The 21,755-nt window shown below is 38.5% G+C and overlaps 1 protein-coding gene and 1 long non-coding RNA gene across 2 annotated transcripts; one reads left to right on the top strand and one right to left on the bottom strand.

Moving 5' to 3' along the window:
* The first annotated feature begins 2,625 nt into the window (after positions 1–2,625).
* Positions 2,626–4,321, top strand: LOC122074116. Its single transcript, XM_042638964.1, has 2 exons — positions 2,626–3,382; positions 3,759–4,321. Exons 1-2 carry the CDS (start codon positions 2,879–2,881, stop codon positions 3,819–3,821), a joined length of 567 nt encoding a protein of 188 aa, XP_042494898.1. The 5' UTR covers positions 2,626–2,878; the 3' UTR covers positions 3,822–4,321.
* Positions 4,322–18,286: 13,965 nt separating this feature from the next.
* Positions 18,287–20,949, bottom strand: LOC122075073. Its single transcript, XR_006139180.1, has 2 exons — positions 18,771–20,949; positions 18,287–18,683 (listed from the first exon to the last, which is right to left on the bottom strand). It is a non-coding gene; the product is annotated as an uncharacterized LOC122075073 (long non-coding RNA).
* Positions 20,950–21,755: the final 806 nt, after the last annotated feature.

Genomic DNA, 21,755 nt, shown 5'->3' with positions numbered 1-21,755 from the left:
AGGAAATATTTTTTAGGGTTATACAAGTATGTGTTTCGGTAAACTGTACTTATGAAATGTTGTTATAATATTGTAGCAAGTTCATTCTCTATAATCTAAGAGAAGCATGAGAATAAGTGATTGTGATCCTATTATCCATTGATAGTAACACAAATCTCATCTCATTGTCGAAGTATCCAATCTTATTAAACCACTTAAATCCTTGCATTGTGTGATTGTTTGTTCAATATTTTGATTCAATTCATTTTAAGTTTTTATTTTTCACATCTATTTCTAACATGATCAGCTAACCTCACATGACATGAATTTAAGAGGGTTGGGCTGGCCATAGGTGTTTGGGACAGTTTTAGTCCGAGACAACTCTAACCCATTTGACCTTCTAACATTTAAGAGAAAATATTTTCTATCCGAGAGCGTGGCCCACATCAGCATTCCCCTTTGTCTATCTCTCTCCTCCTTCGTTATGAAATGACATTTCTGCCCCCTTTAGGAGAAGGATAGAGATAAACCCAGGGGTTCTAGCATAGACCATGCTACCTGACAGAAAAAGTCCTCCCCAACATTTTATTAACTCTAAAAAACTGAATACACATATGGATTTATTACATGGTGTCGGATTGGGTATTGACTATCCTAGAAATTAATATGATACCACTACACTTTGGTCTGTATTAGATAGTTTTGACACTGGTTTTCCTAAAAGTAATTTTTTTTTTTCTTTCCCCCATACTTTTACCCCTATTGCATGCCATTCCATAGATACATAATCGATCAGTATCAGGATCAATGGCTAGAGATGCCAATACGGATTACCCAATTTGAGCGATCCAATACCGATACCTCAAATCATGAATCAACATGTGACACTCATATAGTCATATCCAAGTTTTGTAAGTAGTAAAGAGTATTGAAAATCATTTTGAGGTTAGGCACTATAGAAACTAGCCATAGGTAAAAAATAATGCATGAAAAAATGTCATACAATTAATTCCATGGGGAACAAAACTCTGCCATCACAATCGATCTATTCAAGCTAGAAGAGGAGATCAAGATTACCAATTAATTTGCTAAGTTTGTTGCTTCACCTACCTACAAATTAAATTCATTTGGAATAAATTCAAGTGAATAAATAGTACCATATTTCCACAAACATACATTATCTACAAAATTTAGACTCCAACTAAACTTCCACATGACATATTACCTACAACCTTGTTGATGTTGTATTCTTATCTTCATGATCCATACTTATCTCAAACATTGTATTTAGACACTAATGGTATAATGACACCATTTAAGTGTGCCATGCTAAATAAGAATTATAGATATTTTTGATAGAAATTTAAATCAAATCAAATGAAATGCAACCAAAAACACACACATATACATACACACTATTTTGAAGTGCAAATGTTTGGAGGGTGGGGTATACTATCACCATATACGAAACATTATGACAAGACAAAACCATAATCATAATCAAGCACCACCTCTTTCTCATATATGCTTCTTTTCCCCTTCTTTCTCTCTATAGTTCCTTTCAATCAGTCATGCCTCCCTTCTTTCTTCCTTGGATCCACTCTCCTAACAAACCACCCGCCTTTTCCTCATTAACCTAACCCAATCACATTCATTTCAACCTCTTCTTCTTACCCCAACTCTAAACCCAACTAACAAACTCACCACCCAACCACTTTTTCCGTACTCTAGTCCCAACCCCATGGTTTAACTTCATGGCATCGGGCATGGTATCGGGTTTCGATATCAATTTAGATCAGCCTATCTTTCCTTAAAATCTAGTTTTTAATGTCTTTATCCTAGGTCTACAATGTTATACCGATATGAGATCGGCCAGGACCAAGCCAATTCAATACCTAAATTGAACTAGTAAAACCGCCTCAGACTGAGTCAATTGAATCCAGACTAAATCGAACCAAAGGCTTATTGGGCCGATTTCAGTTTGGGAGATTGTAACTCCATTAACAGATCGAACGCACCGAAAACCAAATTCGAACCAACTCAAAAACCAGACCAAAATCAAAATAAACTGGTAAGAAATAGAAAAAAATCCAAAATTCATTAAAAACCAATTTTTTACATTATTTTTTTTATAGAAAATCAAACCCAAGTCGAAAAAAAAACTGAAACTAAATCGATTACAAACTGATACTAAATCGATTACAAACTGATACAAGAAACCAAAGCTGAACCAAAACTAGACCACATCAAAACCAAAACTGGAATTTCTTTATTGGTTCGATTTCGATTTCACCATTTCCACACCGAAACGGATTCAACCTAAACCAAAACCGGGCCAAACCAACCCATTGGCACCACAAGATATCGATATCAATCTGGATCGACCCGATTACAATAGCTCAAGCCCGAAGACCCATGACCCAAGACCCAAGCACGTGGTGATTTTCTACACTCCTCTAGCAAGTAGCATTGTAGCAAGTAGCAACTCGTCGTGAGAGTCCTATCATCAATTTCTCGCGAATTTTTTTTTCGAGATTTTGACAAATCAATCCTCACGGCTCACACACATAATCGGGTCCCGCGCATGCCTTCAATAATTGTTAATTCCACCCCACAACCCCATCAGGCATCAGCCCTTCTCTCTCTCTCCTCTTAAATCCTTCTGTATTCTTGCTGGCATCTCTGTCTTCTTCTCCTTCATATTTTCTGTTATTTTCTTCATTCATTCATTCTTTCATACGTTGCTTCAATTCTTCTTTCTCTTCTCTTTCTCTCGCAACCCACCAAGAACAGAGAGAGACATAAACAGAGAGAGACAGAGACAGAGACAATAAAAGGAGAAGGAAGAAAGCAAGGAGCTTGAGACCAAAATTCTTTTTTTTTTTTATCTAAGAATAAGATGAAGAGGTTACCTTCTCCTTCATCTTATTCCATTATGATCTTCTTCTTAGCCCTTTTCGTTTCAATCTCTACTTCTTCAGAAGAATCACCAGCCTCTTCAATATACGAAGTCCTGAGGTCACACGGGCTCCCAATAGGTTTGCTCCCAAAAGGGGTAACACAATTCAGCTTGGATGGAAACGGCAGGTTCGAAGTTCACCTTCAACAGTCCTGCAATGCTAAGTTCGAGAACGAGGTGCATTACGATCGCAACGTGTCTGGCTTTCTTAGCTATGGCCAGATCGGAGCTTTGTCTGGTATATCGGCTCAAGAGCTTTTTCTTTGGTTCCCTGTAAAGGGTATTCGTGTCGACATCCCAAGCTCTGGACTTATTTATTTTGATGTGGGTGTCATTTACAAGCAATTCTCGCTCTCTTTGTTTGAGACTCCACCTGATTGCAAGGCTGTTGACTCTGATCTTCTCCTTTCAGAGAGCCGACACATTGCTGCAACGGTTTTTAAGGTTTAATTCTTCTTCTCCACTTTCAATACCTTCTTTTTCTTGGCTGATCTTTACAATTTCCGTTTAAAATTCCAAATTTGATTGATGAATTTGTATAATGGGTTACTTCCATTGTGATTTTGCATCTCAAATTTGAGGAATGGATACTGCAAATCTTTTTATAATTCTTTTCCTGTTTATGATATCTGCCTTTTTGGATTTTATTTTATTTTTATTTATTTATTTATTTTTTTTTTTTTTTTTTTTGGGGGTGGGGTGGGGGGGCTTGATTCTTATTGATTCTTCTGATATGATCATCTATGTTCTCTGGGTAGTGATTTATCTGTTTGTTTTTCATATGGTACTGAAAAAAAAAAATCATTCTTGTTGTTTACAGAGTCAATCCGGGAAGCTCCAGTATAAGCTTGATCAGGGAGATCTTCGAAGTCCAGTATTGTAAGATGATTCAAGAATTCATATTAGCTCAGTCAACCTGTTCTGGGCTTCTCTTACCCTGCGAGACTGTCTCTGGGAGTCTTGGTTTGATAGTTCTTAAGCTTCAATAATGTGTGCTTGCTTGCAGTATAGTACAGGCTAGTTGGGCCCTCTCCTTCTGTCCTGCAATGGGAGGAAAGGAGAATTTTGACCATGAGGAGAGGATTATTATTGATGCATTGAGTCATTACATATAGAAGATGAAAGAGAGACTTGGGGTGTGGGGTCGAGGTGGGTTGAGGTTGGTTGAGATGATAAATCTGGTGAAGGCTATGTTACTCATTTGTGATCATATTGTTGTTATATATAGATAGATATGGGTGCTGCATCGAGTTTCTGTAAATTCAGGTATCTTTCTGTTTATCAATCTGTACTGTCAATGCAAGTCCTAGATTGAGGTAAGAAGTAAATATCCTTTCTGATAAAACATAGTAAAATTTTTCATTCTTTGCTTTTGATTCCCTATATTGCCACCAATCCTGTATCATGGCTGCTGCTGCTGCTACTGCTACTGTTACTCTTATAATCACTTCTGTGACATCTTCTCCATATCTGCATTCTTAGCTTGCATCGTCCGTTTGAACTTTGAAGTGGATTGTGGGTTCAATTTCATTTTGAGGAATGGACTCAAGCAATTCTATGCTGATTGATTAATGGGGATGCATGAGCAAGAAAATGAGATGGTTTTGTCTTGTAAGTGAAGTGAAAATGGAATTGACATGTCCTCCAACGAATCAATCTGTATTTTATCATTTTCATCCACATTGACAAATTCAAGGGGACTGCTTGGTTTTATTTGAGCACCAAGGCTTATATCTAGACAAGCATTGATATGGTTGTGGAGCAGTTTGAAGGCAATAAATTAGCATAAACTATTGTGGAACAGCTCAAAAATGTTGGCTCTGAAGGGATTTTGTTGATTTATTGGTGTGTTACTTACATATGAATACTACTTTTACATGTGAATTTGTTTCAACCCAGTAGCTTGTGTTCATGGTGTTTAATTGGGTTCTGCGTTTCCATTGTAAATACTAGAATTTCATTTGGAGTGTTCAGTTTGAGACTTGTTTAGTCAACCTGACTATGGGATGATATCTTGCTCAGATTTTGTGCTATATTAACCAAGAAAGGTAATCAAAAGAGCATCAACTGTACCAGACAGGTATGTCTATTACGAGTTCCTTCATGTGTCATATCAGAATGTGTTGTGTGTTTTAGGGTTTAGTGGACGCTTAGTTAAATGGTACATATGGGATTGATGATCCCAATTTCTTTTGCACCTAATGTTGCAGTCTACATAGTTATTCACCGAGTTCAAATAGGGATGCTTTCAAACATGTGAATTGTAGTATGGTATGCACACATGGTTGTGTTCTGACTGTATTTCTGGTGTCATTCATCAAAGGCGAGTTCCAAAGTTGTGGTTTAATGCATGTAGGCTCTTTCTTCACAATAAAACTATGACCATAGAGATGCCCTGCCCTGTAATATGCTGTGTTTTTAAATGCATCAGCAGTGAAAATTGACTTGTTCAACCCTATGGATGGAACATCATACTTGATACTTTCTGATCATCATACTTGGTATGAACTATGTTCAGCCCCACAAACAATAACAAAGATGTGATCTTGTGCTTAAGTTTGAAAACTGTTCTTCAGTGTTTCTGATTTTCAGCTGCAACAAAATGGTGCAAGTGAATAAAAGTTCAAAGGCCTGGGTTCAAGATGTCAGCATTGTGTAGTGTAGATTGAAATGATTTGATGCTTAAGCTTGCTGAAGAAGAAAAATAATCTTCACAAGGTAAATTAGCTGGTCTTAGCGAAAAGATTAATTTGCGGAAGTGCCTCTGTGGATTTAGAAACATGCTCCGGGATTTCATTGGATGAAAATATCTTACTGAACCATTATTGTAACCATTGAATCTGTCCTTCAGATGGCTCCTGTCCTTTTGAAGTGTGGAAGAATATATTGTGGTTCTTACAGTTAATAGTCTGGTATTAAGTTCTGGGAAAAAGAAAGCTGCCTGTTTGTATGCCCCTACGCCTATGTCGGATATAGGAGCACAAAATTACCACCCCACCCCCTGTGAATGAAAAATACCATTCAGGTTGATACCCCTGCACATGGTCTCATTGGGCCCCCTGTGCTGTTGCAGGGGCCACACGACAGGATTAGGATTCCTATCAAGCCTCAAGCATTTCTGATGTGCCTTTACCTTATGCTGCCCGGTTGTAGCCCCTTGATCCTTAAGAAGTTGCCATAAACACCTTAAGCTAACCATTTTTACTCTCTGACAAGGTATTAGTCGTTCAATTTCTTTTGGTGGCCCGCTTCACATCAAGGGCCCAATTGTGAGACAACTATGTTGATGGCAGGTGGTGTTCCTTCTGCAATGGGCCCACTGGTAGTAGTGAGAAAAGGTTGTTTTATGTTAGGGAAGATGCAGGCCACAGTGCCCCATGTACTGCAATCTGCCAACCGCTATCTCACTCATTTTGACACGGGTTTTGAAAACTCAGTGCCATAAATCGGCTTACAAGGTGAAGGGATCCAACGCCCATATGGTTGATATGGGATCGTAATACATTTATCCCTTTTGAAATGATCTTCTGCCCCTCCAGTATGATGCCCTATCTTGTGCCTTTATAGGTGCTGTCTATTAGCTTGTTGCATGCGGGTGGAGTATCTATCCCTCTTTCTATTTTCAGTTTTGTCACTTTCCTGCACGATGCCTACTCAACCCTTATTTTGCGTTTTAGGAACTTAGGTCAGGCAAGCAAAACTTCTAAAATTGGGAACTAATTACAAACCCACTGGATGGTGGGCCTACACCTTACATCTTAGCATGTAAATGCCCGACTAAACTATTGCCCCCAAGTAAGGAGTAGAAATGTTTTTTACAAAGAAGGAAGAGATATAGACACATGGGAGCACTAGTGTACACCACCCTCTTCGAAAAGATTATTTTTCCCTATACATATATACACTAGCAAAGTTGAACGTGTGGCCATTTGTTGGATGGCAGAGAGAGAGAGAGAGAGATCTAGTCTTGGCGGATTGGGATCCTTTCCAACACCAACAACCCTCCAACAATCCATCCAAGGGTTGGGAAGGCTTGGACATACATCCCCAGGTGTTGACAAGTGTTGGGATGTGTGACCAAACCCCTCAACCTTTGGATGGTCATTGGAGGGGCACTGGAGGGTGCAGTCGCTAGAGAGGAGCCCGATCCAGTGGTGGTAGGGAATAGGTAATTGGTTGGGTTGACAAAGCTGGAGGAGTAGCCGAAGTCCAAGCCAACTAAAACAATTTGCCGCTATGGTTTCTCGATCTCAATCAGACTCAATGGGGTTTTTATTGTTTAATGATTAAAATGCCCATTGGTATGCATTTTTGTTCTTGGATTCGAGAATATATTAGAGAATGCAGCCCATTCCCTTTTTTTATTTTTTATTTTTATTTTTTTATTATTATAGTATCAAACAGTTGACATACACAAATGTAAACTCAAATAGGTTAACATGCTCTTTTGTTTTTTCCCCTCTACTTTTTCTTGTTGTAACTCGATAGTTACTGAGTGGGGGTGAATCAGTGAGTCCAATTTTGATCCCCAAAAACCTATCTAGAAGTTTGACTTGAAAAACCCTGATGTACCTATCCCTATTCCCACACAGTCATTTGCACACTCAACCTCTCATAGATACTTTCAAGTGTGCACACCCATTTTGCATTCCATGCATTTTAATGTACACAATGCAAACAACGGGCACATCCACAATACTGAGTTTTAACAACGTTCGACAATATGCGTACGTCCTCGAAGTAGTGTCTGTAAAGGTCTCGTACCTACTCAATACACTACTTTTGACTGCACCTACAGTTGGAAGCACCTCACACCAAATTTTCTCAAGTCGTAGCTGAGATGGTACACGCAGTGCCGGTACATTATGCAACAGCCATTGTAAGGAAGCACCCACTCCCACTGCTTAGCACCCACTAAACACCTAATGCAAAAATATAGTTAACTTAGGCTTATGATGAAGTCCTACAGTCAAGCCTTGCCTAGCATGTACATCCACAACTAGCTAGAATACATACGATTCATCCACAACTATTCCTAGCATACATACATTACTACATACATACATGTAATGTAAATCTAAGGTTATGAGTTAGGGAATCTCACGACTAGTTTTTTGGGATGAACTGAGAACTTGCACTAACACGCTCTCACTGGCTTTCCTCTCTTCCCCTTATCTTCTTGCTCTTTAAAGCATCAAGAACCCCTCACTTGCTCTACTCTCTTCCCCTTTCTTCCTCTCTTGGTTTGGAATCAACTCACCATTAGTGGAGTACAACAATCTCTTATATGACCCTTTAATGGAGTAAATACCACAATCATGAAGCATTAAAGCTCATACTAAAGCCATTAATGGAGGGGGGAGCTTCACCTAAAAATACGTGACCTTGCACTTCTTAAAAACCTATTTTTTGCTTCTAATGTGTAGAGGACGAAACTATGAAGAAATAGGAACTTGGATGGACCAAAATGGCCTTGAAAATCAAAAGTTATGACAATTTCAATTTGGAGCAACCAGAGAGCTTAAAAATGAATCTTCGCTCATATGGCGTAGCATACACTAGCGGCGCAGGGAATATAGCATCATCATGGCCATAGATCTGGGATAAAGAGGTGCCTTTAATTTGGGCCATTAATTATTTTAAAGGGTCATTAATGGGAGCCATTGGATTTAAATCATTAAAACCCTGCTGAGTCATGTGATGCAGGGCTGTGAGTAACTATGATTCACGTAATCTGACTGCAGGGACCTAAGATTGACTACTTATAGTAGTCCACCCAATCCTAACTCCTAACCACTCTCACAATGGTTGGGTTGGTCCTATCCCAAAGCAAAGTGTATAGAACCACTATGGGCTCATATGGAGCAACTGTATTAATGTAGTCCCAAACCCAACAATCATCGTTGCCACCTTATCACACTTGTTCACTTAATCACTATCATGTAGCCGAGGTTGCCAATAAGGCAACCATAAAACAACAACTAACATCTTCATATTTCAGGGGAAAATGTAATAAATAAAAATCCAGGGTTGAAGTTGTAATTGGACCAAAGTACAGGGGAGGGCGATGTAAGTTTCCCTTCTTTTTATTTAATTTACCTGTTTGGATATCTTGGACGTTAAAAATTTGTACATCCTCTGTATTTTAATATAATCTTTGATGACTTTAAAATATAAAAAATTAAAAAAACCTTATACGTGAGGAGGGAAATCTCGGATCTGGCTCCTCTTCGTATCCTCGATCGCTCAGGTCTTGCCTAGGTCTACCTGGGAAGACGACACACATACATGATGAATCCAACGACTCTCAATCTTTGCCCAGAAAAAAAACCACCCACTTTATCAGAAACCCATACTCGAGCGCCTCTCCTTACCCTTACGAGTTTCAATCCTCTATTTTCTCTGCTATTCCCTCTCTTCCCACCTCGTTTGTTGCTCTCCTTTCACCGACATTTCTCTCCAGGTAAGGTCGTGACCTAATGAACAAGAGGGAAGAAGCCCACTAAAGGAGTTGCAGAGACTATTTTGCCAACGCCGGTGATCGAAGGCGACCCTACAAAAATCCCCAACTGCCGATCTCTTCTCTGCCCACCCCAAGAGCTGCTCCTTCTATAGAGGCATGGTTTTGTTGACGTTGGTGATTGAAGGTGACCCTAACAAAATCCCCAACTACATATCTCTTCTCCTCTTTTGATCTCTTTTCTTCCATTCTCTTCTCTCCCATACTACCAAGACCCTAAGGACAGAGGCATGGTTTCTGGTTTTGCTTCACAAAGGTAAAACCCCCTTGAAGAGTCAGGTATGAAAGACACCATGAGAGTCTCTACTTTGTTGTTGATTTGAATATTTATACTAACCTTGACTTACATAGAATTGTGGTGATTGGAATTTTTTCCATTCAGTTGATCTTTTAGCAAATGATAATAAGTTATACAATTAACTTCAAGCAAAATTGCAAATCAGCTTCATGCAAAATCTTCTTTATGCTAATAAGTTTATGTAGTTATTTTCGATTTATGGTTTTGTTGCTTGTTTTATTTTCCCATATAGTTTTGGCTAGCTGCAATACCTTGTATATATTTGGTTGTTGTACTATTATTATTATTTTTTTTTATTTCATTAGAAAAGAGCATGTCCAATATGTTCTGAGATCTTGTGGTTGTGTTTCTCCATGGGAGACCTTAAGTACTGAGATCTTTAGTGTTAAAGATAAAGTTGACACTTACTTAGTGCATTTATGTTATTGGATTGTTAGTTGGACCAGAGTTTACTGAAGTAGTGGGCATGGTGACTACTGACTAGAATACTATAATATTTATATGGGAAAATTACGCCCGCCTCCCTTGTAGTTTTTCAAAATTACATGTGGGTCCAAGGGTTTGAACGATTTATGCGTCCCTCCCCTAACATTGATGGTGTGAGTATGCTGTTACTTTTATACAATAAAAGACCGTAACCCCTTTAGTAGAGATAGTCATAATATGAGAGGACCATTATACCCTTTTATACTCATATACCCAAACCACTCAAATTAAATCCCTAAAACATAACCGTTGGAGAAGGTGGAGGCGAGACCTTTGAAAATAATTCAATGAACAATTATGTTTTTCTTCACCTCCAGAGTTAGTGCTCTATAGAAGTACAAACAGGTAATTCCTCTGATAGAAGCATCAAACCTTAACACCCATATTCCATTAACTATCTTCACATTCTTTACACTAAATGGAATTCCTTTCAAGGGTTTCAGCTCCTGGAAGTAGCAGTTAACAGTGGAAATCCTACCTGGGACCAAGGATCAAAGTGAATATGGAAACCATTATCTGAAAAACTAATAACGATATCCAACTTTAATGGCTCTTGTGAAAAATGGGAAAGAGGAGATACCTTGTAAGGGAATCCGATTTTAGGCTAGCGAGTCACCATCGGCCATTGTCGTTCGAAATCCAATTCGGCCGTGTTAAACTCACCAAACTCAAAGTGAAAAAGGAAAAGGGGAATAAAGTCTGGTTGGAAAACAATTCGATCTCTAGATTCGGATACAATCATTGTGATCAAGTACATCGCACACATATATAAACAACACACTTGATTCTCCAATCGAAAGAAACGAAGGAAAGAAGGTGAAGAAATAGCAAGCGTGAAGAAGAGATGATGCAAAGACCTAGAAGAGGGTGCGAGGGTATGTGTCACACCCCACCTTATTGTAGACCCAATTTACCATTAGGAATACCGGCGGTGTGAGTAAGACACGTACCTGTCTTACCACCTACTAGGATCTCTGATAACAGTACCTTAACATATTCACAATCTCACAACACAAACCAATATAAGCAGCAGAATCAGAGTATAGTAGCGGAATTTAAAAATAAAATGGGAAAAACATCTAATGGTAATATAATAGCAATAACCGAGTTATTCTATTACATTCATCCATAACATATGCTATAATCTAAAAAATATAAAATTCATAACTATATCCAAAAGTATCAAAAGATGACATACAATCTCACAGTGCGGCGTAAGCACAGTGGTCGCAAGCACAGTCCTGGTCGTGCTCCTCTGCTTCTGGCATCCACTAGTTGCTCACACCGTACCCCGACCCAAAAGATACTAGATCACCCACCATCGACACCATGGTGCCTACATCATCATCTAAAAAGGGGTGTATACGTGGGGTGAGCTTTCCAACTCGCTCAGTGAGGGGTGGGGTCAAACACATCCAAGCAAGTCACTAGCCGTAGTAATTTATAATGCATGATTGCGAAAATTAAACACATAGTCCATGATGCTCGTGATGCAGTTCATTTATTTATTATTCATCTAACAATACAAACTAAGTCTGGTAAATGATACTACGGCGCATCAGGCTGTATCCCTCGTCTCGAACATGACATCGACTACGCAGCGATACAAACCCTAGCATTAGAAGCTTGTCGGTCCCCGTATGCGTCCATGGGTCACCCAGTAAACCCCTGAGAACCCCCTCCTGACAGCCACGGCATCGGTAACACATCGGCCAAGCCGGATAGGTTCCCACCTCTGGTAATAATCACATCGTACCGCTGGAGTGGCACTTCAGAAAGTCTCATCAAACATACCACAATGGGTTATCCAACACCTCAACCGCTATTGGCAAGGGTGTGTAGCATAGGGAGTGATACCTAACCACATATATACTACATACCTTCATAATGGTACAGTTAGCATGGATTACACTATACCGGAGAGACCTCGGCCACAAAGTGTAATCTATTTCCAAATACAGTCCCGAGTACACGATATCAGCGAGATCTTGGCCATAAAGTGAAACCCGAGACCGTTTACCTAATCTAGCATACAAATAGTAATTGAGTATGGACTACGCAACACTGGCAAGACCTCGGCCATGAAGCGTATCCATTTCCAAATGTAGTCCCAGGGTACACGATACCAGCAAGACCTTGGCCACAAAGTGTAACCCGCGACTACAACTAACTCTAATGCACATAATCAATGCATGAATGCAACATACATATGGCAATCACGGAACGGATACCACCTCGGCCATGCTGGATTCTGTCTCACACACGTACACATCCAACATACATACGATGATCATGGTACCGGTATCACCTCGGTCACACCGAATCCCGTCATACATTCCATACAATTCATATCATGATCGTAAAATGACAATTTTAATTAAACAGATAATTCTAAGCATGTGAGCAATTTAATAAATAATAAAAATTTTAAAAATAAACACAATCCATCCCTCACTTGTTTTACGATCGATTGTGTTTGGGTTCAAGTATGGCCACCGATCGATCAATTCAATTTTGGCTTTGGGGCACGTGCGCATCACTGTCCTAGACACAAGGGAATCGTATATCAGTACATGTCGGAAACATCAGGAGGGACCCATACAGGTCACCCATCGGAAATAAGACATTTCCACCGAAAATATCAGTCTTGTTTCTGGTGGAGGTGACAAAGAGCACATTAGGCTCATTTGTCCACCGGAAACAACCCACCGGAAACAGCTACAGTGCTTCCTGTGCCATATTTTCGGTGGACACAGGAAGGTCCAACTCGAATTGGGGATTTCCGGTTTGGGCTCGATCGTCAGGATTTGTTTCATGGAGTTTGTAGGGGATGTTTTTGGCATCATTCTAAGCCAAGAAAATCCCATCTCCACTGAGCCGTTTGGGAGATACATCGATCGAACGATCGAAACCCTAGTTGGTCTTTTGGCATTACATGTTGTCGGAGCTCACCGGGCTTGGTTCGAGCTCAGCGACAACACTGGGAGGGTAAAACACCCAACCCACAACCTTGAAATAGTTTGTATATCAAGATTCTACCCATACCTAGCTTTTCTAGGTCGAAATGAAGAGAGAGAGAGGCATGGGAGGTTGTACTTACCTCCGACGACGATTTCGGCTACAAGGCGGCAGCCGACACCAAGGTAGGTCTTCAATCCCCTTCTCCTTCCTCTTCTTCTTCCTTCGTCTCTTCTTTCTCTCCTCTCCTACGTTGGGCACAAGGGAAATGAGGAAACATTTCCTCATTTCCCAACTTATAACTTAAGTTGGCCCTAAGGGCCTGTTTGGTTTGGGCCTCTTTTGAACTAATTAGGTTAAAATGAGTTTCGGGGCACGAGGATCCACACAGTTAGGTCCATAAGGTGTTCACATCAAGAGGAAGGTGTGGGGGATGATTTGGGATCATCCGAAACCCTTCACAATGCGAGTGGCGGGACCCACGGGCATCGGAACCTCGACAGCAGCCAATGTACCCACTGGAAATAGGCACCAGATTCATGACCATGCTGCTTCCGGTGGCTTGTTTCCGGTGGTCAAGACAGCCTTCTATCTTGACAACTTGCTGTCCCAGGGTTGGTCTCGCACGGGTGGTTGCCCTCGGTCATGCCCATAGTTAGCAAATTCGGATTCGGGAATTATTCGGACGGAGAATTATTCGGTATAATTCGGACGATTAATTTAAGGATTCGGTCAAAAAAGCGGTCAAAAAATCTTATTGGGGTTTTTTTTTTAAAAAAAATTGTTTTTTTATTTTTTTATTTTTTATTTTTGGTTTTTTTTTTAAAATAATGTTTAAATGGACCGAATAATTCGGTTTAATTCGGATTCGGTCCGAATTATTCGCGATTTATATTCATTTTGGAAAAAGTCGCGAATTTTAAAGAATTTTATTTTTAATTCGGATTCGGTCCGAATTTTTGATAAAATTCGGAAAAATTCGGTTCGGCCGAATAATTCGCGAATTATTCGGCCGAATTGATAACTATGGTCATGCCTAAGGCTTCTCGACAATTATGATGCATGTCGGAATTCAAGTGTGGGGTGTTAGGTCACTTACCGTCTGGGATCAGAAGTTATGAATCCCCTCCAGTTAGATAGGCATGAAATGCATAAACACGTGGGGTCATCTTTACCCATTTGGCAATGCGCAGCAGCAAGCCAAAATCCGGTTGTACTTTCGATCTCCTATCCAAGGCCTGTCACAACAGTTCAAATTTGACAGGATTAGGGCACGGGTGTAACAATATGGCCATGGGAGCTATCACTCTTGATCTCCGTCCTGACCTTAGAATTGGACCTTTCACACTTGGTAATCTAATTTCTTGATCCCTTATTGTTATCGTCAAATTAAAATTCCATTTCTGTAAGCTTCTTCGCTGGATTTGTTTCCATTTCTGTAAGCTTCTTCACTGAAATTGTTCTTCCCCTCTGACCTAGCGGAGGTTGCAGTCGAATGTCCAATCCATTCCTAGGTTGAAGAACAACAAAGCGATTTGGGGATTTTCTCTTTTGTCCCTCTTAAGTGAAGGGTGTATTAGTAACTTCACTTTCTTATAAGGGTATTTTCAGCATTAAAGTGGTGAAGTAACCAACTAAAAATTTCAAATTCATGGTGACTAACTGGTTGGACCTAATTGTAAGAATCTTTCAAACTATATGGGAGGGGCGCGTAAATCGTTCAAACCCTTGGATCCACATGTAATTTCGGCAAACTACAGGGGAGGGGGCATACTTTTCTCTATTTATATTTATTTTATGTCATGTATATTAAATTCAAGTAATACTGTAAACCAATCCTTTTCGTCCTAATAGTCTTGACCAAATTTATCCCATCTAAGTTGGATTGGGTTACATTACGTACAGTTATGCTGCAATGTGTACATGTGTAATATACAAAGAAGTATCGAGATCATTGCCATGATTTTCTTGCAAAGCAGTGGTCCATTGTGGTCAACATGATCATTGCCATCATCTTCTTGCAAAGCGGTGGCCCTTTTTTAGTTCATATCTTGACTATATTGTTTGGAAAATCGCATGTCATTTTAGAGAAGCCAATATTGTAGCTATTTTATCAGCCAAAAAAAGGTGCAAGTAGTCAACAGTCTCATGTATGGGATTACCCCTGGATTCTGTTGGTACTGAGATCACTTGGGATCTTTTAGACTACAAAATGTATAAATTTTTTTATTAAGCTTGACTGAGATCACTAATTTTCCATGATTAAACACAAGCCTTTGGTTGATTTTATTGTTTTCGGCATATCTATGCATGTTTTAAAATGAGCAATTCGAATAATTTTCTCATACTTGTTAAGTTTTTTAGAGTTTTTATGGGTACCAATTCAATGGTCTTGATACAGTCTCATGGGTACCAATTCAATGGTCTTGATAGGTACATTTAAATGCTGGTGGAATGCTTTTATTAGTTGTGTATAGATTTCTATCCAATCTTTTATTTTGCAAACTCAAGGGTTGGAGAATATGGAAGATCTAGTGAGTGTGGATGTTGAGATTAAGCCATTGGACGGTATGTTGTTTAATTCTGAGGAAGAAGCTTATAATTTTTACAATCATTATGGAGAACAAATGGGGTTCATTATCAAAAGAGAATGGAGATGTAAGAGTAAGAAAGACAAGAAAACCATCACTTCAAGGTTATTTGTGTGTAATAAACAGGGAAGTCGAAAAAAAGACGAGAGATATTTATATTGTGAAGCCTTGAGTAAAGACAAGATCAAATTGTCAAGCACATAAGACTATTGCTATTCTAGAAGGTGGAAAGTACTATTGTCATGCTTTTGTTGAAGAACATAATCACATACTTCACTTAGCATGTACCAGTCATATGATGAGATCACAACGGGGTATTTCTGACTTACATGCATTTGAAATTGATTTAGTCGATGATTCAGATATCAAATCAAAGGACATGTTTGAGCATATAAGTAGGCATTCAGGAAGAAGAGAATGGGGTATATTCGACAACATCAAAAGAATTACCTTCAGACTAAACATCAACGAGACCTATCTTACGGTGAAGTCGGGAGTTTACTACCCTACTTTGAAAACCAGAGTAGAGTCAACCCCTCATTTGCTTATTCAATGCAGTTAGATAATGATGAACAAATAACCAACATCTCATGGGCTGAACCTAACATGCTTATAGATTATGCATAGTTTGGTGATGTCATTAGTTTTGATACAACATTTTGCACAAACAAAGCATTTAGGCCATTTGGGATATTTGTTGGATTCAATCATCACAGAGGAATCATCATATTTGGGGTTGCGCTTTTGTACGATGAGGCAGCTGATTCTTTCAAATGGTTGTTTGAGACTTTCCTGGAAAATCATGGGCGAAAGAAGTCGATAACTATTTTCATAGATTTAGATATTGCAAGGAAGGCAATAGCTAAGGTATGACTAGAGACACATCATGGATTGTGTACATGGCACTTAATGCAAAATAGCATAAAACATGTGGGCAACATGATGAAGGTGGTTCAAAATTTATGATAGATTTGACCAAATGTGTATGCCATTATGATGACGAAGTACAATTTGAGAATGCCTGGAGAAAACTGAGGTATGATTATCCGATTGAAAATAGTTCATGGTTGGACCAGATTTATCGACTTAAAGAAAAATGAGCCAAGTGTTATATGAAGAATACATTGACCATAGGGCTGTGAAGTACACAGCTTAGTGAATGTATAAATGTTAACTTAAAGGATTACTTGAGAGCAAGCTTAGATCTTGTTCAATTTTTTAAACACTTTGAAAGGGTTGTTGCCGACAAGCGTGCCAATGAGTTAATGGAAGAGTTTGATGCAAAAAATAAATTACCAAGAAATTATTTTTCGAAGTCACCTATTATGCAACAAGCAGGAGAAGTTTACACTCCTTTGATTTTTGAGAAATTTAAAAATAGTATGAATGGGTTGCAACATGCTACATCAAGTACAAGAATGAAATTGATGTGATCCGCTACTATGTGATTTCAATTGTTGGTCAAGAAGATGAATTTAAAGTGTTGTATAACCCATTTGAGTGAATTATTCAATGTAGTTGCATAAAATTTGAAACTTTCGACATTTTTTGTCGTCATGCCTTGAAAATTCTAGATGCTTTTGATATCAAGCAAATTCCCAATGCATATATACTGAGAAGATGGACACGGATAACAAGAAACATTGTTATGCAAAACAATAATGGAAAGAAGTTGTAGCAGATATCCATATGGATCATTGACAAAGGTATATGTTTCTTTGTTCTAAACTAGTTAGAATTGCATCAATAGCATCAAATTCAACTGAGGGTTATGCTTACGTGAACAAGGTTGCTGATGAGATATGTAAGAATTTTGAGATAAATGAAACCTTTAATGTGCCACCTCAAGTGGTACTGAATGAAAATACACAACTCAACACAGTGAAAGGCTTTAGAAAATGCGAGGGACGTAAAGGTGGGAAACGTAAGAAGAGCTGGGTGGAAACCATAAAAAAGGGAAAGAAAAAGACTGATGCAAAACCCTTTGGTTCTTCTCAAGAAAAGCAATCGGCAGTAAGGTTTGTTTTGGTATATTTTCATTTTAAAATTACATTTAACTATCTTACCCATTGTTTACTTTGTACAGTGTAATTTTAACTAACACATTTGCAAGGATATTCATCTCAAGATTCAAATATAGCAATGCGACTAACAATTGGATGATTATTCATCTTATTTTATTATGTTATACAACACATTACATGCCTTTTGCTTGTAAAAAACAGTTATAGACCTTTTGTGATGGTTTGGATAACTATTTGTTCTTTATATCATTCTAATTTTCGATTTCGTTAAATTTTGCACAAAGCCTTATCTAACTTGGTTTGATTTGTAGGTGAGTTTTTAGCTCAAATGGAAGAGCACATAGGGTTAAACCCATGAGATGGTGGTTCGAATCTACCAAGACTCTTTATCATGTTTCTATGTATATGCTGTTGACATTTTAGACTTAAAGAATAATAAAGAAAATAACAAAAGTTGTTCCATAAGATAAATTTAAAGTGTAAAATAACTAGGTTTTCCCATTAGATACTTAGCAAGGTTTTTCCATTCTTATGGAAATACTATTACAAAGTTTAACCAAACAATCAGAAATAACATTACAAAACTAGAGCACTCCTTTGAAGTGTCATTACAAAGTACAGTTAATCTCTTTTTTCGCTTAAGTCTAATTTGTTGATTGAGTCAAGAACGTCTTTTAATATCTTCATATGGTCCACCGACTGCTTAATTGTACCTTCTAAATAACCTTTGATATAATCTGGTGAAGAAGAAATCGATGTAGATGATGAGGTATCCGAACATCTCGACATAGTTGGAGTACACTGGCTAGTAGAGCTAGTCCTTGCATCTCCTATCCATTTGAACATTTTATAGCCACAGTTAGTCAACCTGTATGGTAATTACAAATTATTGTCATCCTTCAATATATAATCATAAACTAAAAAAAATGGACATAAAAACAGGAGAGAGTCATACCCCAGTTGATTGTGGGTAGCACCAAAAAGGTTGACCATAGTTCGTACTAGTCCTTGTTGTTTTGACCTTACGTTGGACTTTTCCACGGTCAAATTCTATACTGATCCACCCACATGAAGAAGTCATAGCTCCTCGGACATTTGAAATACTTTCTTCCAATATGTTCTCCACCATTTGTTGTGAAGATTGAACAACTTTCACCGCAACGTTCACATTTTGCATTAACAAGTCCATTCACATTAGAAGTCATCTGTACACATAAGGTTTCTCAATTGTACTACTCTAAAATCTTTATTTAACAATAAACTCACATAAAAGCTAATTAGCATGAAGAAAATATGCAATTTTGCTTCAAGTATACCATCTCATTCTGTACTTGTTTATTATATTGGAAACATTTAAAAAGGGCTGTATGTACTCCAGAGAAATTGACAGATCATTTGTTAAACAGGATTGGGCATCTATAGGAGGTTTTGTACAGGTGCTACAGTTATCCACCGACGCTTGAAAAGAAGTGTACATTCAGTAGTACACTTCAAGGGGTGAGAAAAAGTGAGTAGTGTGTGTGTGAAAAAAAATCTCATAATAAGCATTGCAATTGATCAAGTGAATCAGTTGGATAGCGGGATTATGGCCAAATTGATACAAATTAACCTGTTCTTCCTTGAGAATCTTTAGAATCCAGAAAAAATTTGCAAAAAACTAAGCTTATAACATCATCAATATCATAATATCTAAAAGCCTCTTAAATAGATGAAAAAAGAAAAGAAAAAAAAAAAAAAATTAATAATAACATCAAGACCGCATAGAAAAACTATTGCCAGCCATGGTTAAATAATCTTAACATGGAGATTGAATTGACTATTCAATAAGGAATAGTCAAAAAGGCACCATACTTACAAAGATAACAGAGCAAGGCAGATACACAAATCTAGCAGTTTCCTCCTACTAACAAGCGACAACAGAATTTGATAGAATCACATCAAACTACCTCACAATGTTAAGATCTTTCGCAATACATCAATGAATTTTCTAAAACTTCTAAAATTAAAATCTTCAGACTTATTATCAGGTTAATCAAGGTCCCCTTCTATCTTCCCTGCAACCTAAGTTCCTAACTGCTGAAGTTTGGACCAAGGGTTTTACCCCCTGAAAAATAGTTCTTAAGTATTGACAACCAATTATTCTTCTTGTTGCTCAACACATGGCACACAAGCACTCCTACCTGAACGGCTAATTACCATGAAGCTGATTTGCAATTTTGCTTCAAGCTAATTGTATAACTTATTATCATTTGCTGAAAGATGAATTGAATGCAAAAAATTTCAATCACCACAATTCTATGTAAGTCAATGTTAGCATAAATATTCAAATCAAAAACAAAATGTGAAGCAAAACCAAAAACCACGCCTATGTCCTTAGGGTCTCAGCAGTTTGGGAGAGAAGAAAATGGAAAAAAAAAAAAAAGAGATCGTAAGAAGAGAAGAGATCGGCAGTTGGGGATTTTGGTAGGGTCCCCTTCGATCACCAGCGTCATCAAAACCACGCCTCTATAGAAGCAGAAGCTCTCCGGGTGGGCAGTTTGGCAGAGAAGAGATTGAAAAAGGGTCTCGGCAGTTTGGGAGAGAAGAGATCGGAAGAGGAGAAGAGATCGACAGTTGGGGATTTTTGTGGGGTCGCCTTCGATCACTGGCGTCGGCAAAACAGTCGCTGCAACTCCTTCAGTGGGCTTCCTGCCTCTTGTTCATTAGGTCACAACCTTAACTGGAGAGAAATGCCGGTGAAAGGAGAGCAACAAACGAGGTGGGAAGAGAGGGGATAGCAGAGAAAATAGCAGATTGAAACTCGTATGGACAAGGAGATGCGCTCGGGTATAGGTTTCTGATAAAGATGGATAGTGTTTTTGGGGTAAAGACTGAGATCTGTTAGATCCGTCATATACATGTGTCGTCTTCCCAGACGTGGGAAGACCCTGGGTGATCGAGGATAATGAGAGGAGCCGGATCCGGGAATCTTTGGGTCTACTCAATGCAATTTCTTACCCCATTGAACCTTCTGTTTAAAAATCCTATCCTCCAATGATTTTATTGAGAGTTGGCTATGCAACGTAGTATACATGTAAATCTAACACTCATGTTTTGTTCTGACAAAAATGTTAGTTAAAAGATTTTAAATGAGAGTAAGACATGTGTTATAGGTACAAAGTGATCAGGCTTGATTTTCTAACTGAGGTTGTGTTTTGAACGATAGGAAAGGAAAGAAGAGGAAAAAAAAAAAAGGTATGATTTTCTCGTCTTCCAGAATGGAATGCCTCATATGGGACAAAAGATTGCAGTAGTTAAATTCAAGAGCAAATTACATCCCCTTCCCCCATACTTTATCCGTATTATAAACCACTTCATGTGTTTTCAAAAATTACATCCCCCTCCCTATACAATGTTGGATCTTACAAGTAGACCAATTTCATTAAGTTTATCTATTATTTCAATAATACTCATATTACTCTTCAATACTATGGTCTGATTCTTTTACCCTTTCAAAACAAAACCCTAATATGAAGTATATTGTTCCCACTTCAACTAGGGATGCAAGTTTGGCCTTGACGGCCTGAACCCGTTCTTGGGCCACCCTGATTCTGAATAAGTACTGACCCAAAAATTTGGCCCTGAGGGCTGGCCCAACCTTTAAATTTTTAACTCTGAGTTAAGGTCAGGGCGGGTAAGGGTTGATATCTTTGGCCCGCATTGAACCCAACCTTGATTTTTGGTCCTAGTTTTGGCCTGACTCGGCCCTGGTTTTTGCCCCTGATGTTGACCCTGGTTGCGACCCTAATGTTAACCTAATTTTAGATATTATTTGACATTGAGTCGTTGATACCTCAAAACCCCTAATATGTCTTCTCACCAATCTCTCTTGCTTTCCTTCTGTCGCAGAAGTTCTGCCTTTAATAATATCTTCACTGATTACTCTAGGACATTAGGGTTT

The sequence above is a fragment of the Macadamia integrifolia genome, chromosome 1 (assembly GCF_013358625.1).
Source record: "Macadamia integrifolia cultivar HAES 741 chromosome 1, SCU_Mint_v3, whole genome shotgun sequence".
Classification (NCBI taxonomy): Eukaryota; Viridiplantae; Streptophyta; class Magnoliopsida; order Proteales; family Proteaceae; genus Macadamia; species Macadamia integrifolia.
Note: the sequence above shows the minus strand (reverse complement) of the source record. Positions and strands in the feature narration are given on the sequence as shown.

What these genes read in the sequence shown, in the direction of transcription:
- LOC122074116 (XM_042638964.1), top strand. Translation starts at nt 2,879, where the DNA reads ATGAAGAGGTTACCTTCTCCTTCATCTTATTCCATTATGATCTTCTTC. An exon ending in TTGCTGCAACGGTTTTTAAG is followed by an intron (nt 3,383 to 3,758) that starts GTTTAATTCTTC and finishes TGTTGTTTACAG; the next exon opens with AGTCAATCCGGGAAGCTCCA.